Consider the following 22,035-nt stretch of genomic DNA (forward strand, 5'->3'; position numbering starts at 1 on the left):
ATATATATATATATATATATATATATATATATATATATATATATATATAGATCCAACAACTTCCTGTTCCGGTAGCTGAACCGGCGCTCGCGAATTTTACTCCAAACATTTAAGTTTAATAATGTAAGGAGAAAGTTTGCAATTAATTTAACAAGTGAATGTCTGGAGTAACTAGCCGGTGCGCTGTTACAAAGACGAGATGGCGCCCAAGGCTGATTATTGCGAACTTAAAAAGTCAATCGACACTCTGATCGAGGAAGTTGCTACGATCAAGGAGCAGCAGAAAACCATCATGTCCCTTGTTGTGCAGCTGGATCAGATGAGGGCTGACAATTTGGAGAAAGACAAGAAAATCGCAATTGTGGAGAACAGAGTTGCTGATATTGAGCAGTACACAAGGATCAATGATGTGATCATCACCGGACTTAGCATCAAGTAGCCCCAGCGAATGGAGGGGAGCCGGCGGAGTTGGATGTTATTTCGATGGAGCGACAGGTGGCGGTCTTCATGCAGTCCAAGGACATACAACTGGACTGTAACAGCATCGAAGCATGTCACCTTTTTGCCCAGGAGAGGAACAAACGACAAGCCGAGCGTAGTTCTGAGATTTGTCAACAGAAAGCACAAGATGGCGTTGCTAAAACAGGGAAGGAAGCTAAAAGGAACAAACGTATACATGAACGACCATTTGACCAAACGAAATGCTGATATAGCCCGAAAAGCACGCCAAATGAGGAGAGAGAAGAAAATTCTACAAACTTGGACTGCGAACTGTAAAGTATTCATCAAACTCAACGGCACTCCGGAGAACGCCAAAGTGCTGTTGATTAGAAACATCGAAGATCTGAACGAATATGACGTATGAACTGGAATGTAAGGTAAAAGCGATGAAACACAATCATGACACACATTGACAATACGCAAGATGACACTAGCCACATAATTCAGTTGGTAAGTGAATATGACAATGTCCAGTTGAAAGCATCTCAATACACTGAGCACCACCTACAAGACTTGGAACATGATATAGACCCGGACAATAATTTCCTCCTCAATATCAATGAGAACTGCTGCTACTACACCAATGAACAGTACAACCAGAATATTATTACTAAAGGCAAATTGTCCATTATCCATTTCAATAGTAGAAGCCTAAACAGGAATTTCAAGGACTATTTACACACCTTTTCACAACCATTTAACATAATTGCAGTATCTGAAACTTGGATTAACAGTGAAAAAGTGACAGATTTTGAACTGGATGGTTATGATTTTATTAATATGAATAGACAAAACAAGGGGGGTGGAGGGGTGGCAATCTATGTGGATAACACCTTGAGATTCAAACGTCTGGATGATATGACAACTGTGGTTGATAACCTACTTGAATGTCTAACAATTGAAATTTGTATGGAAAAAAGTAGAAATGTCATTATTAGTTGTGTATACAGATCGCCAGGTACAAGCTTAGAACGTTTTACAGATTGGATGGAATGCCTGTTTTCAAAGGAGAGTAACGTTAGTAAAGCTGTCTTCATTTGTGGAGACTTTAATATTGACATGTTAAATCCCAGTAAAACTAAATATATAGATAATTTCATTGACACAATGTACAGTATGAGTCTATATCCCAAAATCACCAGACCCAGTCGAATTACGTCTCACTCTGCCACTCTAATCGACAACATATTCACTAATGATATTGAGAATAAGACCGTAAGTGGGCTATTGATCAAAGATATCACTGACCACCTCCCAGTTTTTCTGATATTTAATGGAAACTACAGGACAAAAAAACTAGAAAAGCCAACCCAACACAGAAGAACGAGATCAGAGGAATCCATTAGTTCATTTAAACATGATTTACTGGAGCAGAATTGGGATGTAATTTATGAAAATGGTGATGTTAATAGTGCTTACAATATATTCTTGAGAATATTTAGGTCATTATATGATAAAAATTGCCCAATAAAAGAATGCACCAGTAGAAGAAAATATAACAATTGTCCTTGGATCACAAAGGGATTGCAAAATGCTTGCAAAAAGAAAAACACTCTTTACAGGGAATTTATAAGATTGAAAACAAAAGAAGCAGAAAATAAATATAAAAAATATAAAAACAAATTAACTCATATTATAAGGTCAAATAAGAGAGATTATTATAAGAAATTACTAGATGATAATAAAAACAATATCAAAGGAATATGGAATTTATTAAACAGTATTATAAGAAACAGTACCTCTTCAAATAACTATCCAACGTATTTCACAAATGATGGTAAAGAAAATGATAATATTGAAGATGTGGCTAATGCCTTCAATAAATTCTTTGTAAGTATTGGACCTGAACTTGCAGAAAAAATCCCAGATCCACGGACAACTGGTAAAAATATGGAGGGATTGTTGGAGAGAAATCCCAATTCTATGTTTTTAAATGCAGTGGGTGAAGAAGAAGTGTTGGATATTGTAAACAAATGTAAGAACAAAATGTCCACTGACTCCAATGACATTAGTATGGCATTGGTGAAAAAGGTCATTACAGGGATATCAAAACCATTAACATATATCTGTAATTTGTCATTTCAAACCGGCGCATTTCCAAATGAAATGAAAATAGCTAAAGTTATACCTCTGTTTAAAACTGGGAGCAAACACCACTTCACAAACTATAGACCCGTCTCTTTACTTCCACAATTCTCTAAAATATTAGAAAAACTATTCAATAACAGGTTAGATGCATTTATAGAAAAGCATAAATTACTCTCTGACTGTCAATATGGGTTTAGATCAAACAGATCTACATCAATGGCAATAGTTGAAACAATAGAGGAAATCACAAATGCCATAGAAAAGAAACAATATGCAATGGGAATATTTATTGATCTAAAAAAAGCATTTGACACAATTAACCATGATATATTAATCAATAAAATGGAAAAGTATGGAATCAGGGGAGTTGTATTGGATTGGCTTAAAAGCTACTTAAATAAGAGACAACAGTTTGTGAAGTTGGGGGATTGCTGTTCATCATGTTTGGATATTGCTTGTGGTGTCCCCCAGGGGTCAGTGTTGGGGCCAAAACTGTTCATCCTGTATATCAATGATATATGTAAAGTGTCTACATTATTGAAATTAGTGTTATTTGCTGATGACACTGATATTTTTTGTTCAGGGCATGACTTAAATCAGTTGCAGGAAGTCATTATGGAAGAAATGAGTGAACTAAAAACTTGGTTTGACTATAATAAATTGTCATTAAACCTGACTAAGACTAAGTTAATACTGTTTGGAAAGAGGACACGTGAAACAAGGGTGCAGATACAAATAGATGGAGTGGATATTGAAAGGGTTTTTGAAATAAAATTCCTTGGAATTACAATTGACGATCAAATTAACTGGAAATCACATATAAAACATGTACAATCTAAGCTGTCAAGAAGCATCTCAGTAATAAATAAAGCAAAGCAGGTTCTGGATCACAAATCACTCCACATTCTTTACTGTTCATTAGTTTTACCATATTTAACCTACTGTGTGGAAGTCTGGGGGAATAATTATAAAAGCTCATTAAATTCAATGACTATACTTCAGAAAAGAGCTGTACGGATCATCAACAAGGTTGGATATCTGGACCATACTCACTCACTATTCTTACAGTCAAAAATATTGAAATTTAATGATATTATTTTGTATCAAACTGCACAAATAATGTATAAAGCCAAAATAAATAAACTCCCAGGAAGCATTCAAAAATTGTTCAGCACACGAGAGGGCGGTTATAATTTAAGGGGGAATTTAAATTTCAAAATGCTTAGTTATAGAACGACCATTAAAAGTTTTTGTATTTCAATTTGTGGAGGGAAATTATGGAATGGTTTGAATGATGAGTTAAAGCAATGTCCAAACATAAACCAGTTTAAAAAGAAGTATAAGTACATGGTATTCCAGAGGTACAGAGATGAAGAAGGGCTTTGATATTGGGTTGTTTGTGTTACAGAAGAGTGTGGGGCTGCCCATTGAGGCAGTGGTGTTGTTGTGGTGGCATGATACCATTTCCATGAACACTAGTGGTAATGAGGTGGCTATGTATGTGTGTAGTGTGCATATGTATGTATATATCTATGATGTATGTACAGTATATACAAGTTCTTTGAGTTTGTACATTGAGTGAACAGGTAGTTCTAGCCCAGAGTAATTTATGATTTAAAGAAAAGGGGTGGGATTAAATAAGTGTAAACTTCTTCTCACTCCTTTTCAAATATGTAAAAAAAAAAAGAAGGAAAAAAAAAGAAAAGAAAAAGAAAGTCCAATGCTCATTTGTTTTTGTTTTTTATTCTCCATTGTTTTTCATTTTGTTATAATGGCTGTTAAGGCTATAGCACTGTATTGGATCAGGCTTGCTCTTGTTTTTATGCATATTTGAAATAAAAATATATCAATCAATATATATATATATATATATATATATATATATATATATATATATATATATATATATATATATATATATATATATATATATATATATATTAAGGCTGAAACGACGCGTCGACGTAGTCGACGTCATCGGTTACGTAAATACGTCGACGCCGTTTTTGCGCGTCGACGCGTCGCATAATGACGTCACACTACCGTCATGGCGAAGCGCAAAGCAGACGATCAAAGAAGACGATGCGAGCGGTGCGAGCGAGGGGGGAAAAGCATGCCAAAAGTGGTCAAAAGTGTGGGAGTATTTCAATAAACGGCCTAATAATGTTGTTGTATGCACACTGTGTCGAGCGGAAATGGCCTATCATAGCAGCACAACGGCTATGAACGAACATTTGAAAGAAAACCATCAACTAGTCAATCGTCCGCGCGAGCATACGTTGTCATCACTACACAAAAACATGAATGTGTCATTTGTATCTGCTAGGGGTGTAACGGTACGTGTTTTGTATTGAACCGTTTCGGTACGGGGCTTTCGGTTCGGTACGGGGGTGTACCGAACGAGTTTCTAAGCTAAAGTCTTAGCAAGCTGCTTTGCTCCGTCTGCCTCGGTCTCAGCACGCAGCATTGTCCCACCCACACAACCATCTGATTGGTACACACGCAGCATTGTCCCACCCACACAACCATCTGATTGGTACACACGCAGCATTGTCCCACCCACACAACCATCTGATTGGTACACACGAAGCATTATCAGCCAATCAGCAGTGTGTATTCAGAGCGCATGTAGTCAGCGCTTCAGGGTGGAGCAGATAGGTGTTTAGCAGGTGAGCATCAGGCAGCGGACTCTCCCCAAATGATAATAAACACCTCCCAGTCAACTACTAGTAACATCACTATGAGCCCGTTGACCTTCTAGAAACTTAAACTGCAGCTCAGCTCACTCGCAATCCTGGCTTGAGGTGAAGGCTAATTAGCTCTCAGTTCCAGCCACATCGACCCCTTCTGAGCGCCTATTTTCAGCTGCTGGGAATATTGTAAATAAGAAAAGAACCAAAGCATGTAGACATGCTAACCTTTCTTCATTACAACTGTTAGACACTCACTGGAATGAGTAGAATTGGTTATTGTGTACTGTGTTGGACTGGATGTTTATTTTGCACATTTTAAAAGCAATACTTAATGTTTACAGTGCTCCAGAATATTTAGATTGGCACTTTTTTGTATTGGATGTTTATCTTTATTTTTGCACATTTTAGCAAATAAGCAATACTTTCACTTTTGTTGAAATGTTTACACTGTTGTTACAGAATATTTCGTTTTGCACTTTTTTGTATTGGATGTTTATCTTTATTTTTGCACATTTTAAAGCAAAATAAGCAATACTTTTACTTTTGAAATGCTTATACTATTGCAGAATATTAAGATTTGCACTGGATGTTGACTCTTATATTTGCACATTAAAAAGCAAATAAGCTACTTTTAATTTTGTTAAATTTTAAAAGTTTTAAATGTTTACATTGTTACAGAATATTTAGTCATGTTGTTGTCAATGTTGACTGGGTCCATACTTCTTTTTTTTTGTAAATAAAAGCCATGCCTTTTGAAAAAACGGGCCTACATTTATTTTTTCATCTTCATTTTGAATAAAAAAATAATCGGTAAAAGGAAAAATAATCTATAGATTAATCGAAAAAAATAATCTATAGATTAACCGATTAATCGAAAAAATAATCTATAGATTAATCGATAGAAAAATAATCGTTAGCTGCAGCCTTAATATATATATATATATATATATATATATATATATATATATATATATATATATATATATATATATATATACATACATACATATATATATATACATATATATATATATATATATATATATATATATATATATATATATATACACACACACACATATACACATATACATATATATAAATATATATACATATATATAAATATATATACACATTTACATATACATATATACACACACACACATTTACATATACATATATACACACACACATTTACATATAATATATATATATATATTGTATATATATATATATATATATATATATATATATATATATATATATATATATATATATATATATATATATATGTATGTATGTATATATATATATATATATATATATATATATATATATATATATATATATATATATATATATATATATATATATATATATATATATATATATATAGCGCGGCCCCCAGCCAAATTGTTTTACCCCAATGCGGCCCCGGAGTTAAAAAGTTTGGGGACCCCTGGTCTACACACTGTGTCTGCTTGTAAGTACTCCGTGATTGTGTGCTGCCTATGCTATATATCAGTGGTCCCCAACCACCGATTGGTACCGGGCCGCACAAGAAATAAAAAAAAAAAAGAAAAGAAAAAAAAAGAAAAAAATACAATTTTTATTTTTTTTTAAAAATTAAATCAACATAAAAAACACAATATATAGATTATATATCAATACAGATCAATACAGTCTGCATTGATACCGTCCATAAGCACACATGATTGTATTTCTTTATGAAAAAAAAAACAATAAAAAAAAAAACAAACAAAAAAAAACAACCCCGGTCCGTGGGACAAATTTTCAAGCGTTGACCGGTCCGCAGCTACAAAAAGGTTGGGGACCACTGCTATATATAACTATACTCATACCGGTATACCGTACAACCCTGATAACAGTCAGGTTGTCACCATAGGCCTCCACTTTGCCCTCAGTCTCCTCTTGGATAAAATGCGTGCGGTAAAACCAGGAGCTCCTCGTTCTCCTCCGTTGTTACTTCCAATGCCTTGCATTGTTGTTGCAACCTTCAGGAGGTAAATCCCATTTCTTTAGCATGAAGAAAGTGTTGTGTGGACTCCCAGCCGCACCCGATGCAAGAATACGACAAGAGCTTTGTGCCAGAAGTACCCTTGAGAAGGTCCTGCATCACTTCAAATAGCTTGGCTTCGGGCGAGGATCTACCTCGTTCTCTCTCTCTCTCTCTCTCTCCCTCTCTTTCCCTTCTCTCGACGTCTGCCGCCATCACCAGCACACGTCCATCAAGCCTCACTTCTTTATCTCCTGGGTTTAAGCGCACAAGCAAAAAAGTGCAGCAGCAAAAAAAAAAAAAAAAAAAAGAAGCTATAAAGGGATTTAATTTTATGGCTCACTTCAGAGGACTTCATTTGAGTCCAGGCGCTTGATTGAGAGGAGAATCTATAACTATTTAACAGCAGCCAGGTGCAATGGAGGCACGTTGCAGACTGGACGTGTCAGAGTGAAATATGATGAAAACATGTAAAGTTTGAGTTTGAGTTTGAGTTTATTTCGAACATGCAAGCTTACAACATGATACATCACAATTTCCAGTTTCTCTTTTCAACATGTTCGAAAAGGAGTAGGAAGAAGCAGAGCTTATTTAATAACTACTAGATAACATGATGCATGTCCAAACCTTCCTCTTATCCTCAAACCATACACCATTTATTTTTTGTATTTTTTTTCAAACTAGCAACGACACAAGAAGAGCACAGAACACACAAGGAGCTGCATCCAACTGTTGGAAATTCATGGCACAACAAGAGAAGACAGATAGGCCAGCATTTGGTCCTAGTTAATGGTGCTGGTGTGCTACAATTATGGAATGATGCGCTTTTTTTATTTTTTATTTTTTTCAATTATCACAACACACAAATGGAGAGTGTAATCACTTTGCAAAGGCCAGCAGTGAGTCGGTACAAACCATCCATCCATCCATCCATCCATCCATCCATCCATCCATCCATCCATCCATCCATCCATCCATCCATCCATCCATCTATCTTCTTCTGCTTTTCCGAGGTCGGGTTGCGGGGGCAGCAGCCTAAGCAGGGAAGCCCAGACTTCCCTCTCCCCAGCCACTTCGTCCAGCTCTTCCCGGGGGATCCCGAGGCGTTCCCAGGCCAGCCGGAAGACATAGTCTTCCCAATGTGTCCTGGGTCTTCCCCGTGGCCTCCTGCCGGTCGGACGTGCCCTAAACACCTCCCTAGGGAGGCGTTCGGGTGGCATCCTGACCAGATGCCCAAACCACCTCATCTGGCTCCTCTCCATGTGGAGGAGCAGCGGCTTTACTTTGAGCTCCCCCTCGGATGACAGAGCTTCTCACCCTATCTCTAAGGGAGAGCCCCGCCACCCGGCGGAGGAAACTCATTTCGGCCGCTTGTACCCGTGATCTTGTCCTTTCGGTCATAACCCAAAGCTCATGACCATAGGTGAGGATGGGAATGTAGATCGACCGGTAAATTGAGAGCTTTGCCTTCCGGCTCAGCTCCTTCTTCACCACAACGGATCGATACAGCGTCCGCATTACTGAAGACGCCGCACCGATCCGCCTGTCGATCTCACGATCCACTCTTCCCTCACTCGTGAACAAGACTCCTAGGTACTTGAACTCTTCCACTTGGGGCAGGGTCTCCTCCCCAACCCGGAGATGGCACTCCACCCTTTTCCGGGCGAGAACCATGGACTCGGACTTGGAGGTGCTGATTCTCATCCCAGTCACTTCACACTCGGCTGCGAACCGATCCAGTGAGAGCTGAAGATCCTGGCCAGATGAAGCCATCAGGACCACATCATCTGCAAAAAGCAGAGATTTAATACTGCAGCCACCAAACCGGATCCGCTCTACGCCCTGACTGTGCCTACAAATTCTGTCCATAAAAGTTATGAACAGAATGGGTAACAAAGGGCAGCCTTGGCGGAGTCCAACCCTCACTGGAAACGTGTCCGACTTACTACCGGCAATGCGGACCAAGCTCTGGCACTGATCATACAGGGAGCGGACCGCCACAATCAGACAGTCCGATACCCCATACTCTATGAGCACTCCCCACAGGACTTCCCGAGGGACACGGTCCAATGCCTTCTCCAAGTCCACAAAGCACATGTAGACTGGTTGGGCAAACTCCCATGCGCCCTCAAGGACCCTGCCGAGAGTATAGAGCTGGTCCACAGTTCCACGACTAGGACGAAAACCACACTGTTCCTCCTGAATCCGAGGTTCACCTGAATAAACCTTACCGGGAAGGCTGAGGAGTGTGATCCCATGATAGTTGGAACACACCCTCCGGTTCCCCTTCTTAAAGAGAGGGTGTATGGTGTGTGGTCATTAAATATGTATTCTGATATATGTTCTTCACAGAAAATGAGCCAAAGTCAGTGAGTCTCAGTTCGAAAAATTAATTAATTGTATCATTTTTCTTTTAATAAAAAATGAAAACGGGTCCCACAGACCCGAACACCACACGATCCAAAACAGGATGCATATGATACAACAGCTCTCAGTATGACGCAGTGCTGAAAAGTACAACCATTTATATTGGATCTCAAAGTGTAATAAAAAAAAAGATAAGACATTTTTGTCCTGTTGTGCATTAAAATGATGGCCGCGTGTTGCCGGTGGCCTTTAAAAAACAAAAACAAAAGTGTGACTGTGATTGCGCCCACGCTCTGTAATAATTGCCGCGTGGTCTTTTTGTTATGACGTCCTGCACAATTGCAGGCACGCTAAAAAACGATCGGCAACAGTAATAATAACAGCTTTTGCTGCTTCTGACGTTGTAATGTCTGCTTTTAGCGCCACTTTCGCTACTCGCAACATTTTCACGCTCAGCTGGACTTCTTCCTGGTGCAAGGCGGTGAGAAAGCAAACAGCGTCTCCACTTAAGAGAGAATGTCAACCTTCGTTTGATTTTACGGGGGTATCCGCTAATGCGTTTTGTTTGTTGTCGTTTTGAAACTTTCATCTTCGAACAAATGGCGAAGATGGGAGCCTTCATGCTGAGGTGTTTACTCGGGCTGTGAATGAGGTTCAATTTTCTTCAATTCTTGCAGGTGGCGATTCTTGATTCACAAACAGTACCTTTTTAAAAAAATAACATTGGGTGCCAGGTCTATGATTAACTACATTCCATTAGGGCTGGGCGATGTATCGAGTTTGTAAGATTTATCGATATATTTTTAAACAAGATATGATTTAAGAAAATATCGTAATATCGGTATAATTAACTTTTTACGTTAAAATTACCAAACGCCGCTTATTTTTCGTGTTCCTTTTTCTTCCCCTCCATGGGCTACTAAACCCCTCCTTTTCCTCCTTCCAAGACGTGCTTGCACGTATACACTACCGTTCAAAAGTTTGGGGTCACCCAAACAATTTTGTGGAATAGCCTTCATTTCTAAGAACAAGAATAGACTGTCGAGTTTCAGATAAAAGTTCTCTTTTTCTGGCCATTTTGAACGTTTAATTGACACCACAAATGTGATGCTCCAGAAACTCAATCTGCTCAAAGGAAGGTCAGTTTTGTAGCTTCTGTAACGAGCTAAACTGTTTTCAGATGTGTGAACATGATTGCACAAGGGTTTTCTAATCATCAATTAGCCTTCTGAGCCAATGAGCAAACACATTGTACCATTAGAACACTGGAGTGATAGTTGCTGGAAATGGGCCTCTATACACCTATGTAGATATTGCACCAAAAACCAGACATTTGCAGCTAGAATAGTCGTTTACCACATTAGCAATGTATAGAGTGTATTTCTTTAAAGTTAAGACTAGTTTAAATTTATCTTCATTGAAAAGTACAGTGCTTTTCCTTCAAAATAAGGACATTTCAATGTGACCCCAAACTTTTGAACGGCAGTGTAACAACATCCATGATTGGTTGGTTGTTCACTATGATGAGTCACGATTGGTTAGGGACAGGCCAATCAGAGGCAAGATAGGGCGGGTCATTGAACCAGAAAGGGAAATTACAAAGTGCCTGCCTGCAAATGTTTTTTTAGCTGAGTTTGATACATGTTGTATTATTCGCACAGCTATGTAATTTATTTTACGTACAAAGAATATTTTTATTTATGTTATTCAATTCTGTAATACTTAAACAGTTTATTTGTTGTGCAGTTAATACTAGAGATGTCCGATAATATCGGCCTGCCGATATTATCAGCACTAACTCTTCCGGGACGCTACAATATACACCCCCGCTACCGCCAACCCCCCCAACCCCACGTCCCCATGTGTAAGTTACTCATGCCTTGGGCACTAATACACCCCCATACCATCACAGATGCTGGCTTTTGAACTTTGCGCCTATAACAATCCGGATGGTTCTTTTCCTCTTTGTTCCGGAGGACACGACGTCCACAGTTTCCAAAAACAATTTGAAATGTGGACTCGTCAGACCACGGAACACTTTTCCACTTGGCATCAGTCCATCTTAGATGAGCTCGGGCCCAGCGAAGCCGGCGGCGTTTTCTGGGTGTTGTTGATAAATGGCTTTCGCTTTGCATAGTAGAGTTTTAACTTGCATTTACTGATGTAGCGACAAACTGTATTTACTGACAGTGGTTTACTGAAGTGTTCCTGAGCCCAATGTGGTGATATCCTTTACACACTGCTGTTGGTTTTTTGATGCAGTACCGCCTGAGGGATCGAAGGTCAGGGGCATTCAATGTTGGTTTTCGGCCTTGCCGCTTACATGCAGTGACTCTCTGAACCTTTTGATGATATTACGGATGATAGATGGTGAAATCCCTGAATTCCTCGCAATAGCTGGTTGAGAAATGTTGTTCTTGAACAATTTGCTCACGCATTTGTTCACAAAGCGGTGACCCTCGCCCCATCCTGGTTTGTGAAGCTGCTTTTATATCCAATCATGGCACCCACCTGTTCCCAACTAGCCTGTTCACCTGTGGGATGTTCCAAATAAGTGTTTGATGAGCATTCTTTAACTTTCTCAGTCTTTTTTGCCTCTTGTGCCAACTTTTTTGAAACATGTTGCAGGCATCAAATTCCAAATGAGCTAATATTTGCAAAAAATAACGTTTACCAGTTGGAACGTTAAGTATCTTATCTTAGCAGTCTATTCAATTGAATATAGGTTGAAAAGGATTTGCAAATCATTGTATTCTGTTTTTTTAATGATTTACACAATTTCACTGGTTTTGTACAATAAAACCACTTCTTTTTTTTTTTTTTTTTTGCTTTTACCGCCAAAAGTGCGCTCATTGGTGAGAGCCTGCACTTCCAAAATATTTTTTTGCCCATAAAATAAATATTTTAATAATATATATTCGATGTGAAAAAACTAACATCATTAAAAGAAATGACCCCAAATCACATCAATTCACTTTAATCAGTACTTTTAAGTCATGTAGCTGCTATAAAATCATACAATAATGTGGCCTAATGCAGTGGTTCTCAAATGGGGGTACGCGTACCCCTGGGGGTACTTGAAGGTATGCCAAGGGGTACGTGAGATTTTGTTTAAATATTCTAAAAATAGCAACAATTCAAAAATCCTTTATAAACATATTTATTGAATAATACTTCAACAAAATATGAATTGAAGTTCATAAACTCAGTGAAGCACAAACTCAGGTTTCTCACTAAAATGTCCGTCAAAAAGAACTGTGAAAAGAAATGCAACAATGCAACATTCAGTGTTGACAGCTAGATTTTGTGTGGACATGTTCCATAAATATTGACGTTAAAGATTTATTTTTTTGTGAAGAAATGTTTAGAATTAAGTTCATGAATCCAGATGGATCTCTATTACAATCCCCAAAGAGGGCACTTTAAGTTGATGATTACTTCTATGTGTAGAAATCTTTATTTATAATTGAATCTCTTGTTTATTTTTCAACAAGTTTTTAGTAATTTTTATATCTTTTTTTCCAAATAGTTCAAGAAAGACCACTACAAATTAGTTATACAATTTAATAAATCAGAAACTGATGACATAGTGCTGCATTTTACTTCTTTATCTCTTTTTTTCAACCAAAAATGCTTTGCTCTGATTAGGGGGTACTTGAATTAAAAAAATGTTCACAGGGGGTACATCACTGAAAAAAGGTTGAGAACCACTGGCCTAATGGACGATATATCTACTATTTATCGTTTCTGACAGTCCAAAAATGTGGAACTGTCAGTTTGCACGTCCTTCTGACACGTGCCAAATAAAACGCAAAAATAGTGCTCGCAAAAGCCAAAGAAAACATCAAGAGGTGGTGTTATATTTGTCACATTAAAACTCTGTCCATCCTAACAACAACCATATTTAATAATGAATATGTTGGTAAGAGCAGGCGTGAGGGCAGCTTTGCCAGCATTAGTGGGGCTATCGCTTCTTCTTCTTCTTCTTCTTCTTCGTCTTATGTGCGGTTCCTTGAATGCAGACGAATGCTTGAGTCCAAGGCGAGCCCTCGAGCTTCCAATCTGCCTAATCCTTAATCCAAGGTCTGAGGCAGATTAAAGAGGGACCTGAGTGAGTGCAGACCCTCAGGGAGGACGTACAGCGGTGGACAGATGATTGCTGGGGGGGTGGGGCTGTTATTGCCATGTCACGATGAGTCATGGCCAAATCAAATAAAATGTGTATGATTATTATTATTATTATTATTATTATAGCTAGTATTCATTTATGAGTTTTGTGTGTCTGTATCATGACGCCAATGAGCTGTTTGTCCACACTGACAGATCACACGTATTCACGTAGTCAAGATATTTATTGTGAGTGCTATTGACAGTTTAATAATATCAACACCATTTTTAAACTAGTCCCATATCCTCTTTAATTACATACACTTGTTTACGCAAATCAAAGTCACTAATACACGGTAACTAAAGTTAAAGTTAAAGTACCACTGATAGCCACACACACACTAGGTGTGGGGAAATTACCCTCTGCATTCGACCCCTTGTTCCACCCCCTGGGAGGTGAGGGGAGCAGTGAGCAGCAGCGTTTATGTATTTTGCATATTTTAAGCATTTGCGGCGCATTATTTAAAAAAAAAACGTTTTTACTTTTCTGTCACGGGGAGGGTCGCAGCTCACTACGGGTTGTTCTCCCAGGATGCAGAATGGACTACACCGGACAAGGAGTGCAGGTAAAAACATGATTTAATTACCCAAAACTCAAAGAGGTACAAACAAAAAAGGAACACAAAGCGAAGGCACAAGGCGCTTATCGCACTTGGAGCTAAAGCACAAAACTTAGCGCAGGAAACAAAGAAGCTAACATTTAGCATGGACTTGAGACAAGTAATACTCACAAAACTTTGGCATGAAACAAAACTTCCGTAGCAGGTTGCATGAAGCAAATAATGACGCCAGGCCGACTGACAGGCAAAGGCAAACTTAAATACTGCCTCTGATTAGTGCTCGGGTAGCAGGTGAATGGCCGAACACTAATCAGAGACAGGAGAACATAATTAGCAAAAGGTGCATGAGTCCAAGACGTGAAACAGGTGACACTAATGGTTGTCAAGGTAACAAACAAACAAGGAAGTGCAAACAGGAACTAAAAAGAGTCCAAAAAACAAACAGCACATGGCCAAACAAAAACATAATCAACAGACGTGACATTTTCGTGTCGTTCTGGCCCTTTTCGGGTCCTAAATGGCTGTCAAAGTGTACCAACTTTTCGGAGAACCTACTCAGACTTCTTCTGTCCAGGTGAGATGCATGATTTATGCTCTACAAACAACTTCCAGGGAGCAATGAAGCGAGGAATCAGCAGACCACTCGACGATGTAAACATAAGCACACGCGGTAGTGATCATGGCACCGCTATAAATAGTTTGTCTGCGTTAGCGCTTGTAATAACAATATCACTAATACTTGGTTAACATTCAAGTCACAAAATGTAAATGGAGCGTTGTTGATTTTTGAATGGTTACTTATTGGATTTTATGGCCGAAATAGTGGAGCTCCCATTGACTCCACTGTAAGCGACTTTTATTTATTTATTTAATATTTAGAATGCATTAAAAAAGCCATCTGTAGTCATGTCTTTCATAATGATTGTGAACCTTAGGCAAAATTCCCCCAAAAAGTGCAGTTCCCCTTTAAATGCGGTTACAATAATACTGACTTAGAGACATTAAAACTCTGCGTTCTATGACGTCATTTGCATCTGCACTAAACGGTTTCCTCTTTTAGTATTACGATAGGAAATATATTCAGTAGGGATGTCCGATAATGGCTTTTTTGCCGATATCCGATATTCCGATATTGTCCAACTCTTGATTACCGATTCCGATATCAACCGATACCGATATATACAGTCGTGGAATTAACACTTTATTGTGCCTAATTTTGTTGTGATGCCCCGCTGGATGCATTAAACAATGTAACTTTACCATGAATTGATTAAAGTGGACCCCGACTTAAACAAGTTGAAAAACTTACTCGGGTGTTACCATTCGGTGGTCAATTGTACGGAATATGTACTGTACTGTGCAATCTACTATAATACAAGTTTCAATCAATCAATCAAAAACAAGGTTTTCCAAAATAAGAGGTGGGCGGGGTTGGGGGGGGGGGGGGGTCAGGGTTTGGTGGTAGCGGGGGGTGTATATTGTAGCGTCCCGGAAGAGTTAGTGCTGCAAGGGGTTCTGGGTATTTGTTCTGTCGTGTTTATGTTGTGTTACGGTGCGGATGTTCTCCCGAAATGTGTTTGACATTCTTGTTTGGTGTGGGTTCACAGTGTGGCACATATTTCTAACAGTGTTAAAGTTGTTTATACGGCTACCCTCAGTGTGACCTGTATGGCTGTTGATCAAGTATGCATTGCATTCACTTACACTACCGTTCAAAAGTTTGGGGTCACCCAAACAATTGTGTGGAATAGCCTTCATTTCTAAGAACAAAAATAGACTGTGGAGTTTCAGATGAAAGTTCCCTTTTTCTGGCCATTTTGAGCGTTTAATTGACCCCACAAATGTGATGCTCCAGAAACTCGATCTGCTCAAAGGAAGGTCAGTTTTGTAGCTTCTGTAACGAGCTAAACTGTTTTCAGATGTGTGAACATGATTGCACAAGGGTTTTCTAATCATCAATTAGCCTTCTGAGCCAATGAGCAAACACATTGTACCATTAGAACACTGGAGTGATAGTTGCTGGAAATGGGCCTCTATACACCTATGTAGATATTGCACCAAAAACCAGACATTTGCAGCTAGAATAGTCATTTACCACATTAGCAATGTATAGAGTGTATTTCTTTAAAGTTAAGACTAGTTTAAAGTTATCTTCATTGAAAAGTACAGTGCTTTTCCTTCAAAAATAAGGACATTTCAATGTGACCCCAAACTTTTGAACGGTAGTGTATGTGTGTGTAAAAACCGCATATATTATGTGACTGGGCCGGCACGCTGTTTGTATGGAGGAAAAGCGGACGTGACGACAGGTTGTAGAGGACGCTAAAGGCTGTGCCTTTAAGGCAAGCCCCCAATAATGTTGTCCGGGTGGAAATCGGGAGAATGGTTGCCCCGGGAGATTTTCAGGAGGGGCCCTGAAATTCGGGAGTCTCCCGGGAAATATCGGGAGATTGAAACCGATACCGATAATTTCCGATAATACATTTTAAAGCATTTATTGGCCGATATTATCAGACATCTCTAATATTCAGTGAATAATATAACACCGTTGTGTCAAAGTGTGTGAGTTTTATGGCGTTTTATCTCAACAGCTCGGTGAAAATGTGTAGCATCCTGCTCTAAACACGACAAATACAGTGATTATCGACTGCTAAAATCATCCAAAATGTGGAAAGAGAGATTCGAGTACTGTTTTTCCCTTGTCAAGCGATTACAAATGATTCCATTTTCCTCAACAATCGACTTGGCTAACAAAAGAAGAATGTGCTAGCAAGACGTGACATGTGTTCGTCCCCAACATCACAGGGTTTGCTGATTGGCTGACAGGGAAACTCATCGATTGGCTCATTAAGAAGCCTGTCTCATAAAGCTTTTACGGTAGCTTGTAAAATACAACGGTAGAGTCTCTTTTTTTTTTTTTTACTTTGTTTTAGTGACCTTATTAATAACGACTGACACATATTTAATATAACTAAATGTGGTTTCCCTTGATATATGCTTTTAAAACTGTTTTTAGCCTCGCTTAATGGAAATAATATAAAGTATCTTGTGCTAAAAATATTTTTGCTCAAAACAAAACTAATGTAGTTTAAAAAAAATGAACAATATTTAATTGTGATGAATCAAAATTAATCCATAGCAGCCCTGTGATGAATCTGAATTTTTTTTTAATGGTTTGACAGCACTAAAAATATTTATTTAGCGTTATAGTGAACCTTTGCTACTGTTTTTATTTTTTATTAATTTTTTTTAATTAATCAATCCAATAATACACAAAAATACCATAATAATGCCATTTCCAATTCCTCAAAACCAAACCTGGCCCAGCAACATTCAGAATAGCAATCAACAGAGCAATTGAGAGGACACACAAACATGACACAAAACAATCCAAAAGCAGTCAAACAAAAATGAAAAATATCAAAAACAGTATCAATATTAATAAGAATTCCAACATAGCAGTTATTAGAAATCCCTCATTGGCATTATCATCACAAAAATTTATTTAAAAAAAAAAAAAAAAAGCCCCTAAAGGGACATTTGGCATGAAATAAAATAAAAAAAATTTATTTTGTAATTTTTTTATTTTTAGACATGTATCTCTCGCGCACGAGATACATGTCTAAAAAACAAAAAAAAACAAAAAATATTTTTTTTATTTTTATTTTTTTATAAATTTGGAAAAAGTGCGTACGACTGTTAAATGTGATTTTAACTGTAAAATTCAATAAAACTATTTGCAAATAAATGTCTAAAAAAAAAAAAAAAAAAAAAAAAAAAAATACAAAAAAATACAAAAAAATACAAAATTCCCCATGTCCCTTTAGGGGCTCCGTACAATAGTGTCACAGTGGCTTACACTTATAAGCTGGGCAACACATGTGTCCAATATTTTCCACAACGATAAAATAAGTCATATTTTAGGTTCCTTTAATACTTAAAACAAATATAAATTAGGGATCCATATTCCAATATATGACTCATTATTATCTAAACTAAATGCAGTTTTTTCTACTGATATCATTTCCATAGCTTGTGTATGACTCAGCCGGGGTTTCAACTCACGACCTACCGATATCAGGGCGGACACTCTAACCACAAGGCCACTGAGTAGGCCGATTGGTATTGGTCAATTCGCACACATTATTCACTGTTCCAATCGGTGATGTGGCCCTCGATGAAAACGAGTTTGTAAAGAATAATAATGTTTCCGAATGTAACCTCAAGTTCAAGCTTAAATAGCTAAAGTATGGTACAAAAGTTACAACCTTGAAAAGGAGGAACTCGCCTCATATTAATATTTTTTAATTATAATAATCATTAGCGACACATTCTTTTGACAAAAAAATCCCTTCATCGATGGATGGTACCTCCTGAAGCGTCTCCCTCTTCATCCCCTCTTTTTCCTTGAACTGGCCCCCACCCTCACAATTAGAAATGTCCGATAATGGCTTTTTGGCCGATATCCGATATTCTGATATTGTCCAACTCTTAATTACCGATTCCGATATCAACCGATACCGATATATACAGTCGTGGAATTAACACATTATTATACCTAATTTTGTTGTGATGCCCCGCTGGATGCATTAAACAATGTAACAAGGTTTTCCAAAATAAATCAACCCCAGTTATGGAAAAAAATGCCAACATGGCACTGCCATATTTATTATTGAAGTCACAAAGTGCATTATTTTTTTTAACATGCCTCAAAACAGCAGCTTGGAATTTGGGACATGCTCTCCCTGAGAGGGCATGAGGAGGTTGAGGTGGGTGGGGTTGCGGGGGGTGTATATTGTAGCGTCCCGGAAGAGTTAGTGCTGCAAGGGGTTCTGGGTATTTGTTCTGTTGTGTTTATGTTGTGTTACGGTGCGGATGTTCTCCCGAAATGTGTTGTCATTCTTGTTTGGTGTGGTTTCACAATGTGGCGCATATTTGTAACAGTGTTAAAGTTGCTTATACGGCCACCCTCAGTGTGACCTGTATGGCTGTTGACCAAGTATGCATTGCATTCACTTGTGTGTGTGTGAAAAGCCGTAGATATTATGTGATTGGACCGGCACGCAAAGGTAATGCGTTTAAGGTTTATTGGCGCTCTGTGCTTCTCCCTACGTCCGTGTACAGCGGCGTTTTTAAAAGTCATAAATTTTACTTTTTGAAACCGATACCGATAATTTCCGATATTACATTTTAAAGCATTTATGGGCATATACACACACACCCCTCCTCCCCCACCCCACGCCCTCACCACCGCTTGATTCCCCTTCGGGGTGATGGACGGCTGGCAGCAATTCATAGCAGCAGTCGACCTCCAGGGTCCCAACTCCCCGCCCCTCTCTTGCGAGTTGTCGGGATTAAATGTAACATGTTTATGTGTGCATGGCATGAAGGGTTTTTTTCCCACTCCAGACTAGGCCCCCTTAGGAGCCCAGTCTAGATTGTATTTTTTTACTCATCTTCTTCCACAGCGTTTCACCTTTTTCTTATCTTTTACGGGGCGCCTCGTGGCGACCCATCAGCGTTCCTGTGCTGTAACCCTGTACACTGTTTGTTTACCTAATCTTGAACGAGTTTGTGCTGAAAACATAGTGTCGTTGTACTTGTTGCAATGACAATAAAGTCCTATCCTATCTTATCCTATCCTAAAAGAACGCGGGTGGAGTCTAACCATAATGTTGGGAGACACGATAACAGTGAACGCCATGAGATTCTGTCTCCAAGCATTTGAGCGGAACTGTAAATAATCAAAGAGAGCCAACAAGAGTTAATTCGAACATGGTAAAAAATCCTCAAAACTCAATGTGGGGCGGCCATCTGCCTCGAATAAAAAACGATCTAGGGGATAAGGAACAGTCCGGGGTCTCCGTTGTGGTATTTTACGCTTCATATTGCGCCACCCATTTTCAAAGGGAGACAGGTCTGGATTACAGGCAGGCCAGTCTAGTACCCGCACTCTTTTACTATGAAGCCACGCTGTTGCAACACATGCAGAATGTGGCTTGGCATTGTCTTGCTGAAATAAGCAGGGGCGTCCATGAAAAATAAGTTTCTTGGATGGCAACATATGTTGCTCCAAAACATGTATGTACCTTTCAGCATTAATGGTGCCTTCACAGATGTGTAAGTTACCCATGCCTTGGGCACTAATACACCCCCATACCATTACAGATGCTGGCTTTTGAACTTTGCACCTATAACAATCCGGATGGGTCCTCTTTGTTCCGGAGGACACGACATCCACAGTTTCCAAAAACAATTTGAAATGTGGACTCGTCAGACCAAAATAACATTTTTCCACTTTGCATCAGTTCATCTTAGATGAGCTCAGGCCCAGCGAAGCTGACGGTGTTTCTGGGTGTTGTTGATAAACGGTTTTCGCCTAGCATAGGAGTGTTTTAACTTGCACTTACAGATGTAGCGACCAACTGTAGTTACTGACAGTGGGTTTCTGAAGTGTTCCTGAGCCCATGTGGTGATATCCTTTACACACTGATGTCGCTTGTTGATGCAGTACAGCTTGAGGGATCGAAGGTCACGGGCTTAGCTGCTTACGTGCAGTGATTTCTCCAGATTCTCTGAACCCTTTGATGATATTACGGACCGTAGATGGTGAAATCCATAAATTCCTTGCAATAGCTGGTTGAGAAAGGTTTTTCTTAAACTGTTCAACAATTTGCTCACGCATGTTTTGACAAAGTGGTGACCCTCGCCCCATCCTTGTTTGTGAATGACTGAGCATTTCATGGAATCTACTTTTATACCCAACCATGGCACCCACCTGTTCCCAATTTGCCTGTTCACCTGTGGGATGTTCCAAATAAGTGTTTGATGAGCATTCCACTTTGCATCAGTCCATCTTAGATGAGCTCGGACCCAGCGGGTGTTGTTGATAAATGGCTTTTGCTTTGCATAGTAGAGTTTTAACTTGCACTGTAAATAATCAAAGAGAGCCAACAAGAGACAATTTGAACATGGTACAAAATCCTCAAAACTCAATGTGGGGCGGCCATCTGCCTCGAATAAAAAACGATCTAGGGGATAAGGATGCATCCATGGCGTTAAAAATGTCCTATTCATCAAGACTGTCTCTCTCTCTCTCTCTCTCTCTCTCTCCTCCTTCCCACTCACTCCCTCCTCCACACACACACACACACACACACACACACACACACACACACACACACACACACACACACACACACACACACACACACACACACACACACACACACACACACACACACACACACACACACACACACACACAATCAGGGACACCTCCTCTCTCCCCATCCTTCCGTGCACGCCGGGGCTTAACGCGGGTACCCGCGTGCAGATTGCGACTGACTGATGCTGTGTGCGCATCCTCATCATCCTCATCAGTGAAGACATCCTCTCTTCCGGGGGCTTCGGGGGAATTTCGGGAATTATGCTACCTCTCACTTCTGTGGGGGACCAAGAAGTGGAAGTGACCACGGGAGACGCCTCCATCCAAACGGGAACGATGGAAGTTTTGCCCCATTGAGGCTCCTGTTGGATTGCGTTACTGCATGGAGGAGGTACAAGTGCGATAGAGGCTGATTTTATTCCAGCGAGGAGCTGCACGGTTCAGCGTTGCCATCGCAGGCTTGCAGATTTTCTC

At 39.1% G+C, this 22,035-nt stretch overlaps 1 protein-coding gene across 1 annotated transcript in view; it reads left to right on the top strand.

The window, feature by feature from the left end:
• The first annotated feature begins 352 nt into the window (after window positions 1–352).
• The window catches only part of LOC133632993 (glutamate receptor ionotropic, delta-2-like), a 259,620-nt gene continuing 237,937 nt past the window's right edge, over window positions 353–22,035 (top strand). The window contains exon 1 of the mRNA XM_062025899.1: window positions 353–878. Within this exon, the coding sequence (XP_061881883.1) occupies window positions 855–878 (24 nt within the window). The 5' untranslated portion in view covers window positions 353–854. The remainder of the gene's footprint in view (window positions 879–22,035) is intronic.

Source organism: Entelurus aequoreus, linkage group LG17, assembly GCF_033978785.1.
Source record: "Entelurus aequoreus isolate RoL-2023_Sb linkage group LG17, RoL_Eaeq_v1.1, whole genome shotgun sequence".
NCBI classification, from domain to species: Eukaryota; Metazoa; Chordata; class Actinopteri; order Syngnathiformes; family Syngnathidae; genus Entelurus; species Entelurus aequoreus.